The following is a 21933-nucleotide window of genomic DNA, read 5'->3' as shown; positions in this document are numbered from 1 at the left end:
TAGGTCCTATGTTCCCAGTTCGTTGACACCTATCACATGATTTACAAAAAACATAGGCATCACGAAATATGGTAGGCCAATAAAAACCACACTCTAACACTTTCCTAGCTGTCCGTTGTGGTCCAAAATGGCCACCAAACTCGGATGAATGATAGAATGATAATACAGACTGAAACTCCAAATTAGGTATGCATCTTCTAATGATTTGATCACCACAAAATTTCCACAAATAAGGATCATCCCATACATAATATTTGGAATCACTTTTCAATTTATCTTTTTGAGCTTTTGAAAATTGTACAGGAAAAACTTTACCTACTAAGAAGTTAACCAAATCTGCATACCATGGAGACTCACCATGCACCCTAAAAAGCTGCTCATCTCTAAAATCATCATCAATAGCTGTGTGATCTAGTTCCCCTTCAATTCTGCTCAAATGATCTGCAACCAAGTTCTCCTTCCCACTCCTATCACGAATCTCCAAATCAAACTCCTGGAGTAGAAGCATCCATCTAATCAATCTGGGCTTAGCATCAGGCTTCTTGAGGAGAAACTTCAAAGCTGCATGATTAGAAAATACAACCACGTGAGAACAAAGCAAATATGAACGAAATTTATCCAAAGCAAAAACAATAGAAAGAAGCTCCTTTTCTGTCGTGGTGTAATTGGCTTGAGACGAATCCAAAGTCTTCGATGCATAGCAGATCACATGTGGTGCTCCTTCTACTCTCTGTGCCAAAACTGCCCCAATGGCAAAATTCGAAGCATCACACATAAGCTCAAATGGTAATGTCCAATCCGGTGGCCTGATGATAGGTGCAGAAATCAAAGCCTCCTTCAATCTCTTAAAAGCTTCCTTGCACCTCTGATCAAATTGAAACTCCACATCTTTCTGAAGAAGCTGTGACAGTGGAAGAGCAATCTTGCTGAAGTCTCTAATAAATCTCCTGTAAAATCCTGCATGACCAAGAAAAGCTCGAACATCCCGCACGCATGCGGGGTAAGATAAAGAAGATATAGCACTAATTTTAGCAGGATCTACCTCAATTCCTCTCCTAGAGACTATATGTCCTAAAACAATACCATGCTCAACCATAAAGTGGCATTTTCAAAATTAAGTACCAAGTCTGTCTCGATACATCTATCTAAAACCCTAGACAAATTTCCTAGACATGCATCAAAAGATGAACCATATATAGAAAAATCATCCATAAAAACCTCCATGCAATGCGCTAATAAATCTCCAAAAATACTCACCATGCACCGTTGAAAGGTTCATGGAGCGTTGCAGAGTCCAAATGGCATACGTCTATAAGCGAATGTACCGAAAGGACAAGTGAAAGTAGTCTTCTCCTGATCCTCTGGTGCGATGCAAATCTGAAAATATCCTGTGTAACCGTCAAAGAAGCAATAATGTGACTTACCCGCCAATCTCTCCAACATCTGATCAATAAAAGGCAAAGGGTAATGGTCTTTCCTGCTTGCCTGGTTCAGCTTCCTGTAGTCTATACAAACTCTCCATGAATTCTTCACCCTAATAGGCACTAACTCATTCTTTTCATTAGCCACAACTGTCACTCCAGATTTCTTTGGTACCACATGAATAGGACTTACCCACTTACTATCAGAAATAGGGTAAATGATACCTGCCCGTAGAAGTCTAGTCACCTCTTTCTTTACTACATCAAGCATCAGTGGGTTAAGTCTTCTCTGGGGCTGTCTTACTGGCTTCACATCCTCCTCCAAATAAATTCTGTGCATGCAAATAGAAGGACTGATACCAGGAATATCTGCTAATGTCCATCCAATGGCCTTCCTGTGCTGTCTCAGAACCTCCAATAATCTGCTTTCTTGTTCTGGTTCTAAATTCTGGGTTATGATGACAGGTAACTGCTGGTTCTCTCCTAAGTAAGCATACTTCAAATGTGGAGGAAGTGGTTTCAACTCATCCTGTGTCTGATCAATAGAAGGCGATTCCAGGGGTAATGCGTCTCCTAAGCAATCCCCTACGTATACTTCTTCTTCTCTGAACGATTCTAGGGATAGAGCTTCTCCTAAGCAATCCCCTACGCATACTTCTTCTTCTCTATGAAATAATCCACATGACCTATCATCCACTCCCAAATCTGAATCATTTTCGAAAATTGTAGTCAAAACATCACTTGAACCAATCTTTGCAAAATCTGAATCAATCATTGAAAAGAAATCCACACTATCCAGCTCCTCTGAGATATCCAAACTAAGAATAGAATGATCCTCTCTAGGATGCTTCATAGCGTCAAGAATACTGAATCGGACCACTGTATCACCTATCTCCATAGAAGTGTGCCCGCATGAACATCAATTTTGGTCCTTGCAGTCTTCAAAAATGGTCGTCCTAGAATGAGTGGAGATCTACTGGCCAGATAGTCTCCCTCCATATCAAGAATATAAAAATCTGCAGGGAAAATGAGTTCTCTCACCTTAACCAATACATCTTCAATAACTCCGGCTGGGTGAGTCTGACTGCGGTCAGCTAATTGAATGACTACTCCTGTAGGTTGTAATGGTCCAATGCCCAAAGTCTGAAAAACTGATTTTGGCATCACATTTATTGAAGCTCCCAAATCCAACATGGCATCTTTAAAAAGACTACTCCCAATCTCACAAGGAACTGTAAACACTCCAGGATCTTCACATTTCTGAGGGACTGTTTGAAGGAGTGCAGATACATTTTTGCCCATGCTAATTAGCTCATTCCCTTTCAACTTTTTCTTATGCACACAAAGATCCTTCAAAAATTTTGCATATTTTGGAATTTGCTTAATCATTGTGAGCAAGGGAACATTAACCTCTACCTTGCTAAATAAATCCACAAGCTCTTGAAACTCCTTAGCTTTCTCCTCCTCTGCATCTCTTCTTGGTTGAACTTTGCGTTGAGGAAAGGGTAAGGGAAGGCTCGGATCTGAATCTTTCTAAGCTGACTGTTGATACTCTGAAATTCCAGATTTGTTGAAATCTGGGTTTCCTGCTGGAACTGGCTCAGCTGGACAAAAGCTGCTGGAATTTTCCGAAATTAAGCTTCCATCTCCTTGTGAATGCTCCAAATTTAATGGATCAATGTGAATTGGAATAGAACTTGAAGTTGGCACATTTCTAACCTCTGGAATTTCATTTCTGCTGGAAATTAGTTGCGGATCTGCTAGACAGAATTCCTGATTTGCTAGATCTTCATCAGCAACCCGTCCATCACTTGCACTCTCTGAAATTCTTCTTCCACTTCTCAAAGTTAATGCACTAACATTCCCTTTTGGATTAGGAGTTGTTTGGGAAGGTAATTGACTTGATCCTTGTGCTTGAATCTGATTTATGCTGGAAGCCAATTGCCCAATCTGCCTCTCTAAATTTTGAAGAGCAGAATCTGTTCTTTGCTGGTTCTGATTTTGCTAAAGGATTTGTTGCATCAATTCCTCCAATCTAGCTTGTTGTGGATCTGAATTTGAAGCATTATTGGAACCTCCTTGAGTTAAACTCAATCTTGCAGGTGCTGGAAGTGCTGGAATTGCTTGCTGTGGCCAAATCTGCCCTTGCTGGAAATTCTGATTTTGAGATTGATAATGCTGATTCTGATTCTGAAATTGCTGATAAGGCTGATACGATTGCTGATATTGATTTGTAGGGTGGTAATGCTGCTGAAAACTTTGCTGATGCTGCTCGAAACCTTGCTGAAAATTCTGATTATGCTACTGATTTGGCTGATTCGAAGATGGCTGTTGATAAAACGAATTACCATACCTCAAATTTGGATGATCTCTCCAACCCGGATTGTATGTAGAAGAATGAGGATCATATTTTTGTTGGAGTTGGGCTCTAGAAAAGGCTGCCAAAGACTCATCCTGATGGAGATTCGGACAAAGTTCTGAAAGGTGATCTTGACTTGAACAAATGCTACAAACTACACTTTGTTTACATGGAAATTGCATAGTTGGCACATTAGAAGATTGCGTAGCGTTGTTCAAAGCTAGTTGTTTCACCAAAGTCGTTAATTCCATCAATGAATTCTTTATCTCCTTTTGATCATTTGAAACCATTTGAACTTCACCAACTCCTCTGGTCGTGAGTGCTCTACTTCCAAATTGCTGTGAATTTTCAGCCATGTTCGAAATTAGTTCCCTTGCTTGTTTTGGAGTTTTGTTCACTAAAGCTCCTCCAGCCGCTGCATCTATCATACTTCTATCCATAGGTAACAAACCCTCATAAAAGTATTGAACTAGCAACTGCTGACTAATTTGGTGTTGAGGACAACTTGAACATAATTTCTTGAATCTCTCCCAATAATCATAAAGTGTCTCTCCCACCACTTGTTGAATCCCACAGATGCTTTTCCTAATAGTTGCAGTCCTTGAGGCTGGAAAGAATTTCTCCAAGAAAGCCTTCTTCATATCAATCCAAGAAGTGATAAATCCCAGTGGTAAATAATACAACCAATCTTTTGCTACTCCAGTAAGTGAAAATGGAAAAGCCCTTAGCTTGATATCCTCTTCTGAAATTCCTTGTGGCTTCATGGTTGAACATACCACATGGAATTCATGCAAATGTCTATTTGTGTCTTCTCCAGACAATCCTTGATATTTCGGAAGCAAATGAATCAATCCTGATCTCAACTCAAAATCTCCTGCCAAGGTTGGATAAGTGATGCATGAATACTTGAATGCCTCATCAGGAGCTGCAAGCTCCTTCATTGTCCTACTATGATCAGCCATAGGGGTATCTGAAGATGATAAGGAACTTCCTGAGTCCTCTGAAACTTTCTCTTGAATTCTCAAAGCCCTGAAAGTCCTTTCAATCTCTGGATCTAACTCAAACAATTTATCTGTCGAAGACCTAGTCATGAAAAAAAAAATTCAATTGAGCATTGAAGTAGATATCCTGTGAAAACAAAGAATATGCAAAACAAAGAAACTAAAGAGATGCACATTCTAAAAACAAACACACATTACTAGTTGAAAATGTTCCCCGGCAACGGCGCCAAAATTTGATAATGGCCTTCTTGTATGTCACGTGGCACATCAAATTAATAAACAGTGGAACTCATTAAACATAAAGACAAACGCTGTAGTATGGAGTCCCAAGTCGTATTTTTCCAAGGATCAACTAATGAGTGTGCATTCAATCAATAACCATGTAAAATAGAATTAACGCAAGGAAACCTCTGCAACAGTCCTAAGAAGATTGAAATGGATTTAATATTCGAACTTATAACAAATGAGAAGAAACTAAAAACTAACTCAAACCGATCCAAAACTCTCTTCACAACCTCCCTCTAAGTATTCTTAACCTCACAGCATCAAATAAGAAAAATGAAAAGGCAACAACACTTAGTCTCAATTTGATCAACAGCATTCACTTTAACTGCTACGGAATTCCAGGATCAGAAATCATATTAAGAGGTTAAACATTTAATCTTAGCAAATCAATCCTCAACTCTAGTTCTAATTCAAATTGCTTCACCTAGAATTACTTCCTTGACCTAACTTCACCGAAACTACTCCTCATCAGTTCAATAAACTGATTGCAACTGATCTTGCCAAATGAAATTCAGAATTCAAATTAATAATTGATTTTGCTGTCAAAGGTTAAGTAATGAACTTGTGATAATTAATTAGTTTGCAATGAGAACATAGCTAGCTAATGGAGCTCCTGAATTATTAATGAAACTAGGCAAACTAAAAATTCTAATGCAGAATTGGAAGCAAACATGTTAGTCTCAGTTATTCTATGAAATAATATTCAAATCTGAATGTGGTTCGGTGAGAAGAACTGTAAGTAAATTGAGATTTCGGACAAACTCAGATCTAAGTGGAAGAAACCATTCTTAAATTCAAATCTAAGATCTAATCCTGGAGATTGATACTTCAACCGAAACTCTAACAGAAAACTAAAAACAGAGTTTAATTCTAAACTAACTTAGAACTGCAACATTTAGAAATGGGTTGTGTTCAATGAAACAAACAGAAACAATGAAATTCTACAACTGAATCTAAGATCTAGGAAAAGAAAACACTGTAAAACATTCTCAACTCCAGATCAAAGACCAAAATTCCTTCTCGTCGCTGATTTGCGAAGAAGCCGCAGAGAACGCCCTTGTGGCTCGCAACAGCTTCCTCTGAAATCTTCAGCTAGTGGCTAAAAACCTCCAAGCCGCAGAGAACGCCCTTGTGGCTGGAGATCCTTTCGCGTGAAGAACAGAGTATGGAAGTGGTGCTCGGAGCTAGAATCAACTGATCAATCCGATTTAAAGAACTCCGAATGAAAATGAAAGAATAACGATTGAAGGAACTACTGGAGAACTCTAGTAAAGCTCCTTGAACGCCAGAAAACCTCAGATCTTGGGAACGCCCTTGGATCCGAGGGTGATGCGGAACGCGAATGATTGCAATCTAGAGAACGCCCTTGAATTGTGATGTTGCTCAACACTTGCTAATTGCCGTAGAGTCCTGAGTTCGCTGTTGTAGTTGGAATCAAGGTCTAGATCTGAAGAAGAAAATGGGAGCTGCGGCGTCGCGCGGAGAAGGAGATGGAATAGTGATTGCGTCGCAAAATCGAGCCTAGGAGCTACTGTAGCTTCTCAACGTTTTTAAACCTCTCCTCATCTGATCCAACGGTCCATAAAAATTCGGACTTGATCAACGGTTGGATGAGCTTAGATCTAGATAAAAATCTCTGGATTTTAATCAATGGTCCAGATCTACCCCTCCTTAGGTTGGATGAACCAGATGCTTGATGGATGGCTCAGATCTAACCAATCTTCAATGGACGGTCCAAATCAATCCAGAGCTTGATCTCTCCTTTAAGCCCAAGATTTTAGCCCAAGTTTGGTTCAGATTCATCCCAATCCAAGATCCTTTGATGCCTACAAGATAATAAACAAATATTAGCATCAAATTAACCCATAATAAAATAATTTACAATTAAGTCCAAATTTGATACAATGAATAAAATGTGATGTAAATATGGGTTATATATTTGAAAACTACATCAAACCACTATTATATGAATGAGATTAGTATAGTAAAATCATGGTTATCACACAGTAATAATGGAGCACCGAACAGTGATGAAACTGGCAATACACTCAACAATAATGGAGCAATCTATCACACAGCATGCAATCATGCGAATGGTGCATGACACTAAGCATGGTAATATACCGAACAAATCTATATACACATATGATGTGCACCATAATAAATAAATCACATCAAAGTACACTGATCAGATAAGGTATCAATCCTAGGTCCTGAACATGGTGAGGTATGGTTATATCACTACCCCAATGAGCATGTGTAATCAGGTACATAACAACACGAAATGCAAAACAAACAATCAATCAAGCAGGTAATAGGTAATCAGGTAGTGATTAACCGAAACAAATGAGCAACATAATTAATGCAACTTGTTAATTTCACTACTATGCATATCAAAGACAATAAGTCAAAAGTACCCGCCTCCGATCGAAAAATCCAATCCGACGTCGAGATGCTCGTCTCGCGTCAAAGTCCTGCGTCAACCGATACACATACATTTATTTAACTAGAACTCAATGAATAGCTAAATAAAATCTCAATGACCACTATGGTAAGATCCTAATCAACCTTCAAAAACATCTCTTCTTAACACAATCAACAATCCCAAACATACCTCAATTCAGCCGCTGCTGGAAGTCAAAAAGTTGCTGCCCAATTAGGGTTGTTTACGGCCAGCAAAGATAAATTGCTGCTGGAACCCGGATACACCACCAGGAATTAATTGACCTGATCAAGACTGAAATCCAAGAAATCAACAAGGGTAGGCTGCTCACCTCACTGTTGTTTTGTTCGGATCCAACAGCAAGAGGAAACCTAGGGCACGACGCAAGAAAATCATAAGAGGGCGAGACTAGGGTTGGAGGTGGCTCGGTCCTCTCTGGTGATCGGTAATCGATGCTGATGCGTGAGGTCGGCAGTGATCAGGGAAAAGGGCAGCTCGGCATGGAGAAGGTCGGCGTTGTCCCGTGTGGCGGCAGTACTAGAGCAGAGGAGAAACGTGTCGCTACGGCACATGAGAAAGGGGGCGTCGCGAGAAGAGGAGAAGTGTCGGCACTGGAAAGGCGGCCGGTTGTCGGCTGTGGTGGCGGCGGTGCGTCGCTCAGCGAGGAGAAAGAGCACCCCGGCGGTGCTGTCGGGCGGAGAAGGCGCAGAGAGAAGAGGCAGTAGACGGGGCTGAGAAGAGGGCTAAGAAGAGGAAAGAAGAAATGAGAAGAAGATGTGGCCGAGGGTTTTTGTCGCGAGGGGAAGGAAGAACTGCCGCGAGTGGCAGCGGTTAGGGCAGAGAGATCGCGTGTGAGGAAGAAGGGGGCGCGACGTCGGGCACGCGTGGAAGGATGCAGAGAAAAATAAAGGAAAAATGGAAATAAAAAGGAAAAGAAAATAAATCTTTTCCTCCTTAAAACGGGGTAGCCAAAACAGGCTTTCCCGGGCCCAGTTTTATCCCCGTGAACTCGTCCATACGAACTCCGAAAAATTCTCGGAAAATTTCCAAAAATTTCAAAAAATTCCATTATTCATATTTGCCTATTTTCGGTATTTTACATTTTCCCCCACTAATAAAAAATTTGGTCCCCAAATTTCGTTATCTACCATCAGCAAATACTAGCATCAGGTAAAGAGTACAAAATGCTGAACGGCAAATTAAATCACATACCTCAAGTGAAAAGATGGGGATAACGAGCTCGGATCGTATCCTCGAGCTCCCAAGTAGCCTCCTCATCTGAATCATGCTGCCATCCGACTTTAACCAGCCGGATAGTCTTGTTCCGCAACTGACGCTCTTTCCGGTCGAGAATCCGTACCGGAACATCCTCATATGTAATGTCAGGCTGAACTGGAACTGGAATATCTGTCAGCACATGCGTCGGGTCGGGCACGTATCTCCGCAGCATAGATACGTGGAATACATCGTGGACGCCTGCCAGGGACGGTGGTAGTGCCAGTCGGTAAGCTACCGCTCTGATCCTCTCCAAGATCTCGCAAGGGCCAATATACCGCGGAGCTAGCTTACCTCTGAGGCCAAATCTCTTCACCCCTTTCGTGGGTGAAACTCGCAGAAATACATGGTCGCCAACAGAGAACTCTAGTGGTGTACGTCTCCGATCAGCATAACTCTTCTGGCGGTCCTGCGCCTCTGACATCCTCCGTTTGATAGTACGGACCAACTCTGCATCCTGCTGAACTCTATGAGGTCCCAACAACTGTGCCTCTCCAACCTCATCCCAGAGGACGGGTGTCCGACAAGGTCTACCATACAACGCCTCAAACGGTGCCATCTGGATAGCCGAATGAAAGCTTTTGTTGTAAGCAAACTCTACCAACGGCAGATGGTCCTCCCAACTGCCTCCGAAATCCAGAACACATGACCTCAGCAGGTCCTCTAAAGTCTGAATGGTCCGCTCTGACTGTCCATCTGTCTGTGGATGGAAGGCTGTACTGAAACGGAGCTGTGTGCCCAAGGCCTGCTGCAGACTCTGCCAGAAACGAGACGTGAACCGTGGATCTCTATCCGAAATGATACTCAGCAGAACACCATGTAGTCTGATGATCTCCCGACAATACAAATTTGCTAATCGATCCAGGGAATCAGTCCTCCGGATCGCTAAGAAGTGCGCGGATTTGGTTAATCGATCAACGATTACCCAAATCGTGTCATGACCTCGTCGTGTCCTCGGCAAACCCACCACAAAATCCATAGTGATATGTTCCATTTCCACTCAGGAATAGGAATCCGCTGAAGTAACCCGGCAGGTCGCTGATGCTCAGCCTTCACCTGCTAACAGATAAGACATCTAGCTACAAAATCCGCGATGTCTTTCTTCATACCGTTCCACCAATAGGAACGCCTCAAGTCTCGATACATATGGGTCCCACCTGGATGGATCGCAAATCGAGAGCGATGAGCCTCCTGAAGTAGCTCCTGTAAGACCGGATGAAACTGAGGTATGCATAATCTGCCTCGGAAGTATATAATACCCTCCTCGTCTCATGTAAACTCGGTCTGCCGCCCGGAAGCTATCTGACTACTAATGAACTGCAAATGCTGATCACCAGCCTGTGCCTCTCGAATCCTCGTCTTGATCGACGACTGAGCAACCATGGTAACAAGTATACCCTGCTCTGTATGTCCCTGCTCCTCAAGGTCTAACTCAGATAAACCCTGAATCAAGTCCGTGACTGAAGTCCGGTGGCAAGCCAAAGTCCCTCTGGACTTCCTGCTGAGTGCATCTGCAACCACATTAGCTTGTCCCGGGTGGTAGCCAATGGTACAATCGTAGTCCTTCAGGAACTCCATCCATCTCCTCTGTCGGAGATTAAGCTCCTTCTGGGTAAAAATGTATTTGAGACTCTTATGGTCAGTGAGAATCTCAAATGTAATGCCGTATAGATGATGACGCCAAATCTTCAAAGCATATATGATGGAGGCTAACTCCAGGTCATGAACTGGGTAGTTCTTCTCATGCTCCTTCAGCTGACGAGAAGCATAAGAGACTACTCTGCCGTGCTGCATCAGAACAGTGCCCAAACCCTGAAGAGACGCGTCGGTGTAGAGTACAAATCCGTCCTCTCCAGAAGGTAAAACCAAAATTGGAGCCGACACTAATCTCCGCTTCAGCTCCTGAAAGCTGGTCTCGCAATCCTCGGACCACGTGAACTTCACGCCTTTCCGGGTAAGGCGTGTCAGCGGCATAGCAATACATGAGAAACCCTCGATAAAACGTCGGTAATATCCGGCCAATCCCAGAAAACTGCGGATCTCCTGAACTGATTTCGGCTGCTCCCAACTGGTGACAGCCTCGATCTTCTGAGGGTCTACTGAAATACCTTTGCTAGAGACCACGTGTCCCAAAAAAACCGACTGAGGATAGCCAGAACGCACACTTACTGAACATCGCGTACAGCTGATGTCGTCGAAGAATCTCCAAAACTGTGCGAAGATGCTGTGCGTGCTCCTCCTCGGAATGAGAGTAGACTAATATGTCATCAATGAAGATGATAACAAACTGATCCAAATACTCCAGAAAGATGCGGTTCATCAAGTCCATAAACACTGCTGGAGCATTGGTAAGCCCAAATGGCATTACCAAAAACTCATAATGACCGTATCTGGTACGGAAAGCGGTCTTCTGAATATCTGAGTCTCTGACTCGTAGCTGATGATATCCGGATCGCAGATCAATCTTAGAATACACGGAAGTACCTCTGAGCTGATCAAACAAATCCTCGATCCGTGGTAGAGGATATTTATTTCTGACAGTCACTGCATTCAGCTGTCTGTAGTCAATACATAACCTCATGGTGTCGTCTTTTTTCTTGACAAATAATACCGGAGAACCCCATGGAGAAACACTAGGGTGAATAAATCCCCTATCCAAAAGCTCCTGGAGTTGAACCTTTAGCTCATTCAACTCTTTTGGTGTCATACGATAAGGATCTTTCGATGCCGGTGCGGTCCCCGGAATCAGCTCAATAGCGAACTCCACTTGCCTTCTAGGAGGTAAACCTGGCAGCTCCTTTGGAAATATATCTGGGTACTCCCGGACTACAAGAACGTCGTAGAGCTGCGAACTACTGCTGCCCTCAGTATTGATCAAAGATAACAGAAAACCCTGACAACCATGCGATAGCAGCTTCTGAGCCTGAATCGCCGAAATGATCGTTATGTCGTCATCTCTGATGCCAGTGAAATCCCACGAGGGTTGGTTCGGAGGCCGGAAGGTGACCACCCTCGTCTGGCAATCAACGGTAGCATGATATACTGACAGCCAATCCATGCCAAGAATGATATCAAACTCGACCATCTCCAATACTAGAAGATCTACCGTAAGTATCATGTTGCCAAAGTCTAACGGGCAACCTCTGACCTCCTGGGTGATGTCCAAAGTATCACCGGATGGTAAGAAGACGGTCAATCGCTGCAGTCTAAAAGTAGGTAATCTACCAATCTCCCGCATAAAGGTACGAGATATAAAAGAATGCGAGCTACCAGTATCAATCAATATATCAGCGGAAAATGCATAAATGGAAATCATACCATGGAAAACGGATCCGTCGGCCCGTTGTGCATCCTCCCTGGTAATCGCATGAACAAGTCCAGTCTCTGGCGGAGGAGGAGGTGGTAATGCTGCCAACGACTGTTGCGGCTGGGCAGAAGCCTGCCACTGAGACTGATACTGTGCCGATGGCTGGGACTGAGTCTGGTACTGGCCTAGAGGCTGAGGCTGCATCTGATACTGCCCCTGCGTCGGATAATAAGGTCCCGGAACAGAACTCTGGGGTGCTATGGAAGCACTGGAGTACTCCTGTCCATGCATGCCAAATGCTGCTGCAGGTGAAGCTGTCCCCTGCTGATGATGTGAGGGCTGGAATCTCCGCCCTCCTCGTCGAGACCCTGACTGACTGTGCTGTCCTCCCTGAGCAGTAACTCCGGGAGCAGTATGCTGAGCCTTCAGCTGGCAATCTCGACTCTGATGCCCAGGCAGTTTGCAATAAAAGCAAACTGGCTGTCCCATAGTACAGGCTGTGGTGATGTGATCTCGGGACCCACATCTGAAACACCGAATGTCGCTGGCGGGTTGTTTCCGGTTCTGCTGTGGAGACCGGAAACGTCCTGCAGAAGACTGCCCTGATTTCTGAGGCCTATGAGATACCCCAGAAGTACCCTGATCTGACCGACTGCGCTTGCTCTGCTGTGGTGTAGCCTGTGACTGCTGGATCTGTCCAGATGTCTGACTCGGCTGCTTCCTTTTCCTATCCGGAAAAACTCTCTGCTGAGCTGACTCAATAATGAGGGCTCTGTCCAACATCTCCGCATAAGATGTGATACCAAGACCCGCAAGTCTTAGTTGCAAATGTCCATCCAGCCCCTGAATGAACTGCTGCATACGTGAACTGTCCTCAGCAACTAGCTCTGGACAAAATCTGGCCAATCTGTCAAACTCTATATTATACTCTGTCACCGATCGATTGTTCTGTCGCAAACTCAGAAAATCCTGCCGGCGAGCCATCTGATAAGCTCGTGGAAAGAAACGGCTCTCAAAATCCTCTCTGAATCTGGCCCAGGTGATGTTCTGCTCACCGATGATGGAACGCTGAGTAATCCACCAGGTGTCGGCCGCGTCCCGTAAATGAAAAGCAGCCAACTCTGCTTTCTCCCACTCGGAGCAAGCCATATAGAAGAAAGTCCGCTCCATAGTCTCAATCCAAGACAGGGCCACACTCGGATCACGGTCTCCTCGGAAGAGTGTAAATCGACTCTTCATCGACTCTGCCAGCACTGGAATCCTGGCTCGTGCCACAAAAATGTCAGTGAAATGTGTCGGAATGGTTGTTGGGACTGGCGGAAACACTGGAGCTGGTGCTACAAGTGGTACCGCGGAATAAACCGGAGGAGGTACTCCCGGTGCTGCTGGGTAAACTGGAGCATATGTCGTCAGTGGCACTGTAGGGTGAACATAGGTGGCCGCGGCTGAATGTACGATAAGCAATGGTACCGGATGTGAAGTAGCCGGTATCCCTAATGCAGGTGCTGCTGGGTACATTGTATGTACTGGGGGCATAGGTGCCGCTGGTGTCGGGTACACTGTAGGTCCAGGGGGCGGTGGTGCCGAATATGCCATAGTCTGGGCTGGAGCTGGTGTCGGGAATGCCAATGGTACCCCTGATGGTACCGGAAATACAGTAGGAGTGGATACTGTCGGTGCAGCTGAGGTAGGTACCTCTAAGGGAGCCATCAGGGTCTGAGAGCCCGACGCGCCCGCAGCATGCTGAGTCTGTCCTTGGCTGACAGGCTAATCAACAGAAGGCATCTCTGGCATATCCAGAGATCCCGCGGTCCTCGTACGTGGTCGTCCAGCACCACGTCTCGCAGCAATACGCGTAGATCGCCTCATATCTGTTAAATTATATTACAGATATTACTATCAGTATAACCAATTACCAAATTAACATCATACCTATTTGCCGTCTGGAGATGTTCCGTCCTTGTCCAGTCCCCTATTTGACCTTAAAATTCTGAACGAGAAAATCGTCGGAAATCCATATAAATCCGCAACGGAAATCCGAAACATAACCATAACGAAAATCCGAAAATGCCCAGTTTGACTCGCAAACTTAGGCTAGCACATAATCTCCAGAATACCAAAAGAGGTATCACAACCCGCTCTGATACCAATAAATTGGTATCAGACAAATCTCAAAAATCCGTAACACGAAAATCAAACAAGTCTCACCAAACTTTGGCGCTCTGATACCATATAAATTGATATCAGGTTATCCCAAATATCCAAAATACGAAAACAACGATCGTAAAACTTAAGCTCTGATACCACTAAATTGTCACGCCCCGGAGGAGTCCCTGTCCGAGAAAATTTTGACAGCATCTCCCCAGTACGGCGGACAATCTGAAACTTTTCTACATCCTCATATACCTCAGCCACATGCGGCTGGAATAATAACATGTAAATAAACCATCACCACGTAGTTTATATAAATATAAGCAAACCAAAGCAGTAATACCATGACTCAAAATCAACCCTACTCAACTACACTCGTAAAGCTCAAATCCGATGAACTCACCTCTTCTGCCGTTCAGGCAGGCATGTAGTAGAATAAATCCAAATCATACCAAAAATCCATCAAACGATATGAATCCATACAATATCCATAAGTAAAACAATACAAGACTAAAATCAAAGTCTGATAGAGAAACTAAGATAAAATAACAACTCAAGACCAGCAGAGGACTAGCACTACGTGCAGATGGGGACTAGCGACAGCCTCAACCTGAAAATATAACAACAATGGAGGCGGAATGAGTCCAACACTCAGCAGGTACAACTGATATGCAAAGTAAGGAAATAACACCTAGCACTAATCATGCGTATAGTCTCCTGATAAAAATAAAGGTAAATGCAAACCGAAGTAAACATGAGAGAAATTGTACTAACCAGGACCTGGGTATAAGGACAAACAGTCCGAAAGGTATAGAAGACCTGTATGCATGTCAAACATAGGTATCCAAACAATATGCAGCATATAAATACAGTAAACACAAACACAAGCAATAAATGCATCATGCATATGATGCCCATGTCATGGTCACCCCTGATGCCAGTCAGCCAACTCACAACCAAAAGTGGGACCGAGTGGGTAGGGCTGTGACGACCGTGCACTCTGCATCACTACCCCTGATGAGTGACCAAGTGATCGGGATGCTGTCGGAGTACACACATACTCCTACCCCAAATCATAAATGGGGGAGCGCAATGCTCTCATCTCCCGGTACACTATGACGGAGAGGGATCTCTAACGTGCTACACGCTACGTCACACTACCCCTGAGCGGACCAACGGAGCACCGGAAGAGCAAACTGACGTGCTACCACGCTGCGTCACGCTACCCATGAGCGTCACAACGGAGCACCGAACAGTGATGAAACTGGCAATGTGCTCGACAATAATGGAACAATCTATCACACAGCATGCAATCATGCGAATGGTGCATGACACTAAGCATGGTAATATACCGAACAAATCTACATACACATATGATGTGCACCATAGTAAATAAATCACATCAAAGTACACTGATCAGATAAGGTATCAATCCTAGGTCCTGAACATGGTGAGGTATGGTTATATCACTACCCCTATGAGCATGTGTAATCAGGTACATAACAACACGAAATGTAAAACAAACAATCAATCAAGCAGGTAACAAGTAATCGGGTAGTGATTAACCGAAACAAATGAGGAACATAATTAATGCAACTTGTTAATTTCACTACTATGCATATCAAAGACAATAAGTCAAAAGTACCTGCCTCCGATCGAAAAATCCAATCCGACGTCGGGATGCTCGTCTCGCGTCAAAGTCCTGCGTCAACCGATACACATACATTTATTTAACTAGAACTCAATGAATAGCTAAATAAAATCTCAACGACCACTAGGGTAAGATCCTAATCAACCTTCAAAAACATCTCTTCCTAACACAATCAACAATCCCAAACATACCTCAATTCAACCGCTGCTGGAAGTCAAAAAGTTGCTGCCCAATTAGGGTTGTTTACGGCCAGCAAAGATAAATTGCTGCTGGAACCCGGATACACCACCAGGAATTAATTGACCTGATCAAGACTGAAATCTAAGAAATCAACAAGGGTAGGCTGCTCACCTCACTGTTGTTTTGTTCGGATCCAACAGCAAGAGAAAACCTAGGGCACGACGCAAGAAAATCATAAGAGGGTGAGACTAGGGCTGGAGGTGGCTCGGTCCTCTCTGGTGATCGATAATCGATGCTGATGCATGAGGTCGGCAGTGATCGGGGAAAAGGGCAGCTCGGCGTGGAGAAGGTCGGCGCTGTCCCGTGCGGCGACAGCACTAGAGCAGAGGAGAAGCGTGTCGCTACGGCACGTGAGAAAGGGGGCGTCGCGGGAAGAGGAGAAGTGTCGGCACTGGAAAGGCAGCCGGCTATCGGCTGTGGTGGCAGCGGTGCGTCGCTCAGCGAGGAGAAAGAGCACCCCGGCGGTGTTGTCGGGTGGAGAAGGCGCAGAGAGAAGAGGCAGTAAACGGGGCTGAGAAGAGGGCTGAGAAGAGGAAAGAAGAAATGAGAAGAAGATGTGGCCGAGGGTTTTTGTCGCGAGGGGAAGGAAGAACTGCCGCGAGCGGCAGCGGTTAGGGCAGAGAGATCGCGTGTGAGGAAGAAGGGGGCACGGCGTCGGGCACGTGGGGAAAGATGCGGAGAAAAATAAAGGAAAAATGGAAATAAAAAGGAAAAGAAAATAAATCTTTTCCTCCTTAAAACGGGGTAGCTAAAACAGGCTTTCCCGGGCCCAGTTTTATCCCCGTGAACTCGTCCATACGAACTCCGAAAAATTCTCAAAAAATTTCCAAAAATTTCAAAAAATTCCTTTATTCATATTCGCCTATTTTCGATATTTTACAAGTGGAGATATCTCTTCTTTCCATCGAGTATTAGGCCAACCGGGCGAATGCATCTTCACTAATCGATTAGTACTACGCTTAACAATACTCAAAATAAAGTTTGTCAGAAGATTGACATCTAGTGGTGTACTACTAATACGCGAGAAGACATTTTTCGTCATAATGATTCAGCTGTCTCTTCCATCATAAATGTCCCTTTATGGGAGAGGGGCACGTGTCCCATTAATACATTCTTTAAAGTGACAGTTGACGCACGTCTTTTCGTACGGACCAATGACACTCCTCCCTTAGCTAATCGCAGACCAATGGTTAGTAATGATTTTTCCATTTTTAATCGAATGGACGTGGTGGAACTTATTGGCGCAATCATGCCCTAGAAGTTTCAATGTGTTGACAATTATTTAAGTTTAGGTTAATACGTTAGATCTAACATACAGTGTGAGTTTACAGGACAAGTTCTTGCAGGTCGGAAGACCGGATGCAAGGCAAGAGAAGTCCAAGAAGGCCGAGGACCGGATTCTTAGAAAAAGAATCCTTGCAGGTCAGAAGACCGGATGCAAGGAGAGAGAAGTCCAAGAAGGTCAAGGACCGGATTCTTGGCAAGAGAAGTTCCTACAGGTCATAAAGCTGGATGCATGATCCCTCACGTATCAGAAATCGATTGGAAAATCGATTTAGACACTGCTGTGAGGCAGAATGCCTCTAGATCGATCAGTCAATCGATTAGAAGGAAGCCAATCGATCGGCCGATCGATTGTGAAGGTTCTCCGCGAAGTACAGAGTGCTTCTGGATCGATCAGCCGATAGATTGGGGAAAACCAATCGATCGAGCGATAGATCCAGGAAGCTTCTGTGCGAAGCACAGAATGCTTCTGGATAGATCAGCCGATCGATTGGGGAAATCCAATCGATCGGGCGATCGATCCAGGAAGCTTCTGTGTGAAGCACAGAATGCTTCTGGATCGATCAGCCGATCGATTGGGGCAATCCAATCGATCGAGCGATCGATCCAGGAAGCCTCTGTGCGAAGCACAGATTTCCCCTGGATCGATCAGCCGATCGATTCACAGAACTGCAATTTCACGAGCAGTGGTCTGAATCGATTCAAGAACTGCACTGATCGATTCAAACTCAAGTGAAGTAATCTAAGCCGTTGATCGTGACACGATGGTTTGCAACGGATACTTATGAATCGATCCAAATATGACTTTTATCGATTCACGGCGACGGTTACGTGAGAAACGACTAGTTTTCTCAACGTTTAAAGACATGGAAGAAAAAGAAAAGATAGAAGAAAAAGAAACATATAATGTTCCATTGCTCTCCAAGGTCTCAACTCTCTCAAGTGCTCAAGATCTTCAAAAAAGTGCTCAAGTTCTGCGAAGAAGAAGCATTTTTAAAGCCTGTAATCCTTCTTTTCTTTTTCATTGTGATGAGTGTGATCCTTTACTTTGGAGAGGAAGAGTTGTAACCTTGTAAGGTTTCTCCACCTTCGGTGTGATTCCGAGGAGGGTTTTGATAGTGGAAGAGTGTGAGTGGTGTGGATCCTTGGACTAGTCACCTCCTTGGGGAGGTGGATACCAAGTAAATATTTGAGTTAGAATTGCCTTCGAGTCTCCGCTGCGCAAAATCAAGTTGATCAAGAAAACGAAGTGAGACATTCACCCCCCCCCCCCTCTAGCTCAACCGATCCTAACAGAACTTAGCCCGACGATTTCCTTCGATCCATCTATTTTCTTTTGATCTTCGGTCTCAACCAGGAAGTCCTTTCCCAAACCTTTCGTCGGCTTTCTTGTATTCTCATGGCCTAGGAATCTGTTGCTCTCTGGTATATCTTTACTCATTCAGATTTTGATAATGTTGATCAATATGCTTTCTACTTACAATACTAGATCCCTGAGAACTATCCTATCTGCCTTCCTTCCCCTCAAGATCGCCCACTTCGTTCCCCCCAGGCTTTGCCACTTTCTTTAAAGACCAAATGAAAGTTGGTTTGTCTTTTCCGATCCCCAACTTTCTATCTGAGATAAACCATTATTTTAACATTCTTCTTTCACAATTTGCCCCGAACACATTCCGTAGCATATGTAGTATGTTTATTCTATTTTGTTTGTATGATATTCCACCTACCCCTCATAACTTTCACTTGTTTCTGTACCCAAAAAATCAGAGTGAGGGTTTTTTTGTTTCAATCTCGCCCGAAAGCAGTATTTTTTAGAAATATACTTTCTTCCAACAAAAAGTGGAAGGACTATTTTTCTTCATTGAGATGTTTGAGTATACTTCCTAGCCTACCGCATGGCGATCTGACCTTCCCTCGCTTCCTAATCTAGAGAACTTCAAGCTTGATCCCTTTACAAAAAAAATTTTATACTAACTACCCTGCCCTAGACTTAATCTTTACTACTCCCTCTTTTGTTCACATTAAAAATGATGTACTTTTAAAATGACTTTGGAAAAACTAACTTTAAAGTCTAAGAGAAAAATAAAAAAAAAATATGAAAGGTTAAGTTTTAAAAACTTTGATTTAAAAAAAACTCCTTTAATTGTTGAATTTTAGGTAGAAATAAAAAATTTGCATTTTGATAATTAGTTCATAAAAATTTCCTAACAGAAAAAAAATTTCAACAGATTGTTTAGATTAAATTTTCAAAAAAAAAATAACTTAAACAAATTTTAATGATCAGACCTAAATAAACTTTTCTAACAAAAATTTAAAGCATTAGTTAAATGCTTCACAGTAAGTCAATTAAATATTTATTTCAATAGTTGACTTCTAGACTGTGGCGAGGCACTACACCTTCTTGGTTATTGGAACAACAACGACTTTCTAGACAAAGTATTTTAAAGAAATTAAATATTTAATTTTCTTTCTGAAATCCCTAAGTCCAAAAAAAATAGTTAACATAAATATGATTTTAGAACTCAGTACAAGTTCCTACTTACTAGATTTACTAAAAATTTGGGAGGTATGTAACTTCTGGGGACTTTTATAATTTGTGTCTGGTGTTTTCTAATGTACCAATTTAGCCTATCATACTTTGGTTTTTGAAAGTTATTCAGTTTTAAACATGCATGATCATTTTTCAAACTTTTGATTTGTATTTTTAATTTATTGTTTTCTAATTTTAAACTATCAAACAAATCTAAGGGGCATGCATTGGTTAATTATCTTTTCAAGTCTATATTTTCTTTTTCTAATTTTACTAAGGCTACGTTTGGTTAGATGTAATGTAATCTAGATTGTAATGTAATCAAATTTATAATGTAATGTAATCTTGATTACATTACTACGTTTGATAATGTAATTGATCCGGTGGTAAGGTGGGGCCCGCCCGGGAGAAAGTCATGGCCACGTGAAAGGTCATGATCAAGGCAGTCAACGTTCCTAGATCATCATCCGACCGGATGCCCTACACGTCCGGTTGGATCAAGGAATTGCCGGACCAACATCACTATAGCTTGGCCAGGTATCGAGCTTCCGACGCTCAGAGTTCATTGCCGAAGCATGTGTCGAGCGACCGTCCCTCTCGGACCCTCACCAGGTCCCGAATCCGGCAATGCAGAGACACGACTCCCTCGTTCGGCAACAACAGTCAGATCAGTCGAATGGCGATCGAGCGGTCTTCCTGCTCGGCCCTAAAGACGGCAGCGCCAGGACATCGGCGGTTAGCCGAGTGGCTCTTCCACTCGGCCCCCATGAAGAGTAGCCATCTGACGGGCATGGATCGGCTGAGCGGCTCTCCCTCTTGGCACTCTCCCGCTCGGACCAGTAACGAACAAAGGGAGCAGCTGGGAATATCTTCCTAGGAACCAGTGTCGCCGACAGGCGGCACGGCTGGAGGCATGGTCAAACAGAGAATCGCACGGTGGAAGCTTCCACTGTCACATAAGGGATATGCTCGGGCTGTTGAGGTATGGCGTCAAGCATGCTTTTCTGACACGTCCTTTAAAGGTATGCTTTGAGGAGCGTGCATGCCTTGGGAATAATGCACGCGTCTCCTGAGAGCCCTATATAAGGACCCCATGGGCTTCAATGGAGGTATGTTCATTCTACTGTAGCTATAGTTGCGCTGTCACTTTCATTTCTTTGCTTGCTTACTGCTTCGCCGGAGATCTAACTTGAGCGTCTGAAGGTCATTCCCGGGGAATCACTCCCTGGCTTAGCGCTGACGCTTTTGTGCTTGTAGGCTAGTCTTGTCGGAGGTCCACGCACGGTCAGCAGGAGCGCCACATCTCCAGCGTCCGTCATCTCAACTCTCGGACATGATCAAATTTGGCGTCGTCTGTGGGAACGGACCTGCACACGAGCCGAGAGGATGGAAGAAACTGGATGACTTCACACAGTGATGCTCACTCAAGAGGAGCTCGACGCACTTGTACAATCGCGAGCGACAAAATTAGTCGAGCAGCAGCAGCAAAGAGCGCTAGCCGATCGGCTGACTCAACAAGTAATGTTGGCCTTAGGAGGCCGAGCGGCCCATGAAGACCAACCAGAGCAATTGTCCATCTAGAGGCAGAATAAGGGGCTGACCGGCAGTTAAGGGGAGGCTCCACCTGTGCCTATTCTGTTCCACCGGGCCTTGTTTCAAACGCCCTCCGAAATTGCTCAAGCCAATTAAGGAAGGGGCTCTTCCTCAGATGAAGCACCTGTGCGGAACGCAAGGGAAGGCAAGGCACCCCGAGTTGATTCGTCGCCCGAGCGGATTAACCGCCAATTCTCCAAGGCAATCTTACAAGATCCGCTGCCAAGGCACTACGCTCCCTTGGCGATCGGAGAATATAACGGGGTGACCAATCCGGACGACCATCTTGGTAAGTTCGATAATGTTGCTACTCTTCATCAGTATACGGAGGGAGTCAAGTACTGAGTCTTCCTCACCACGCTCTCCGGCTCAACACAATGATGGTTCAGAAGG

At 43.9% G+C, this 21933-nt stretch overlaps 1 protein-coding gene across 1 annotated transcript; it reads right to left on the bottom strand.

Annotated features, from left to right (window-relative positions):
* Positions 1-3722: 3722 nt before the first annotated feature.
* LOC122023177 lies at positions 3723-4742 on the bottom strand. The gene has a single exon (XM_042581261.1). The coding sequence runs from the start codon at positions 4740-4742 to the stop codon at positions 3723-3725; it is 1020 nt and encodes a 339-aa protein (XP_042437195.1).
* Positions 4743-21933: the final 17191 nt, after the last annotated feature.

The sequence above is a fragment of the Zingiber officinale genome, chromosome 9B (assembly GCF_018446385.1).
Source record: "Zingiber officinale cultivar Zhangliang chromosome 9B, Zo_v1.1, whole genome shotgun sequence".
NCBI classification, from domain to species: Eukaryota; Viridiplantae; Streptophyta; class Magnoliopsida; order Zingiberales; family Zingiberaceae; genus Zingiber; species Zingiber officinale.
The sequence above is the reverse complement of the archived record's forward strand: the minus strand, read 5'-3'. Positions and strand labels throughout refer to the sequence as shown.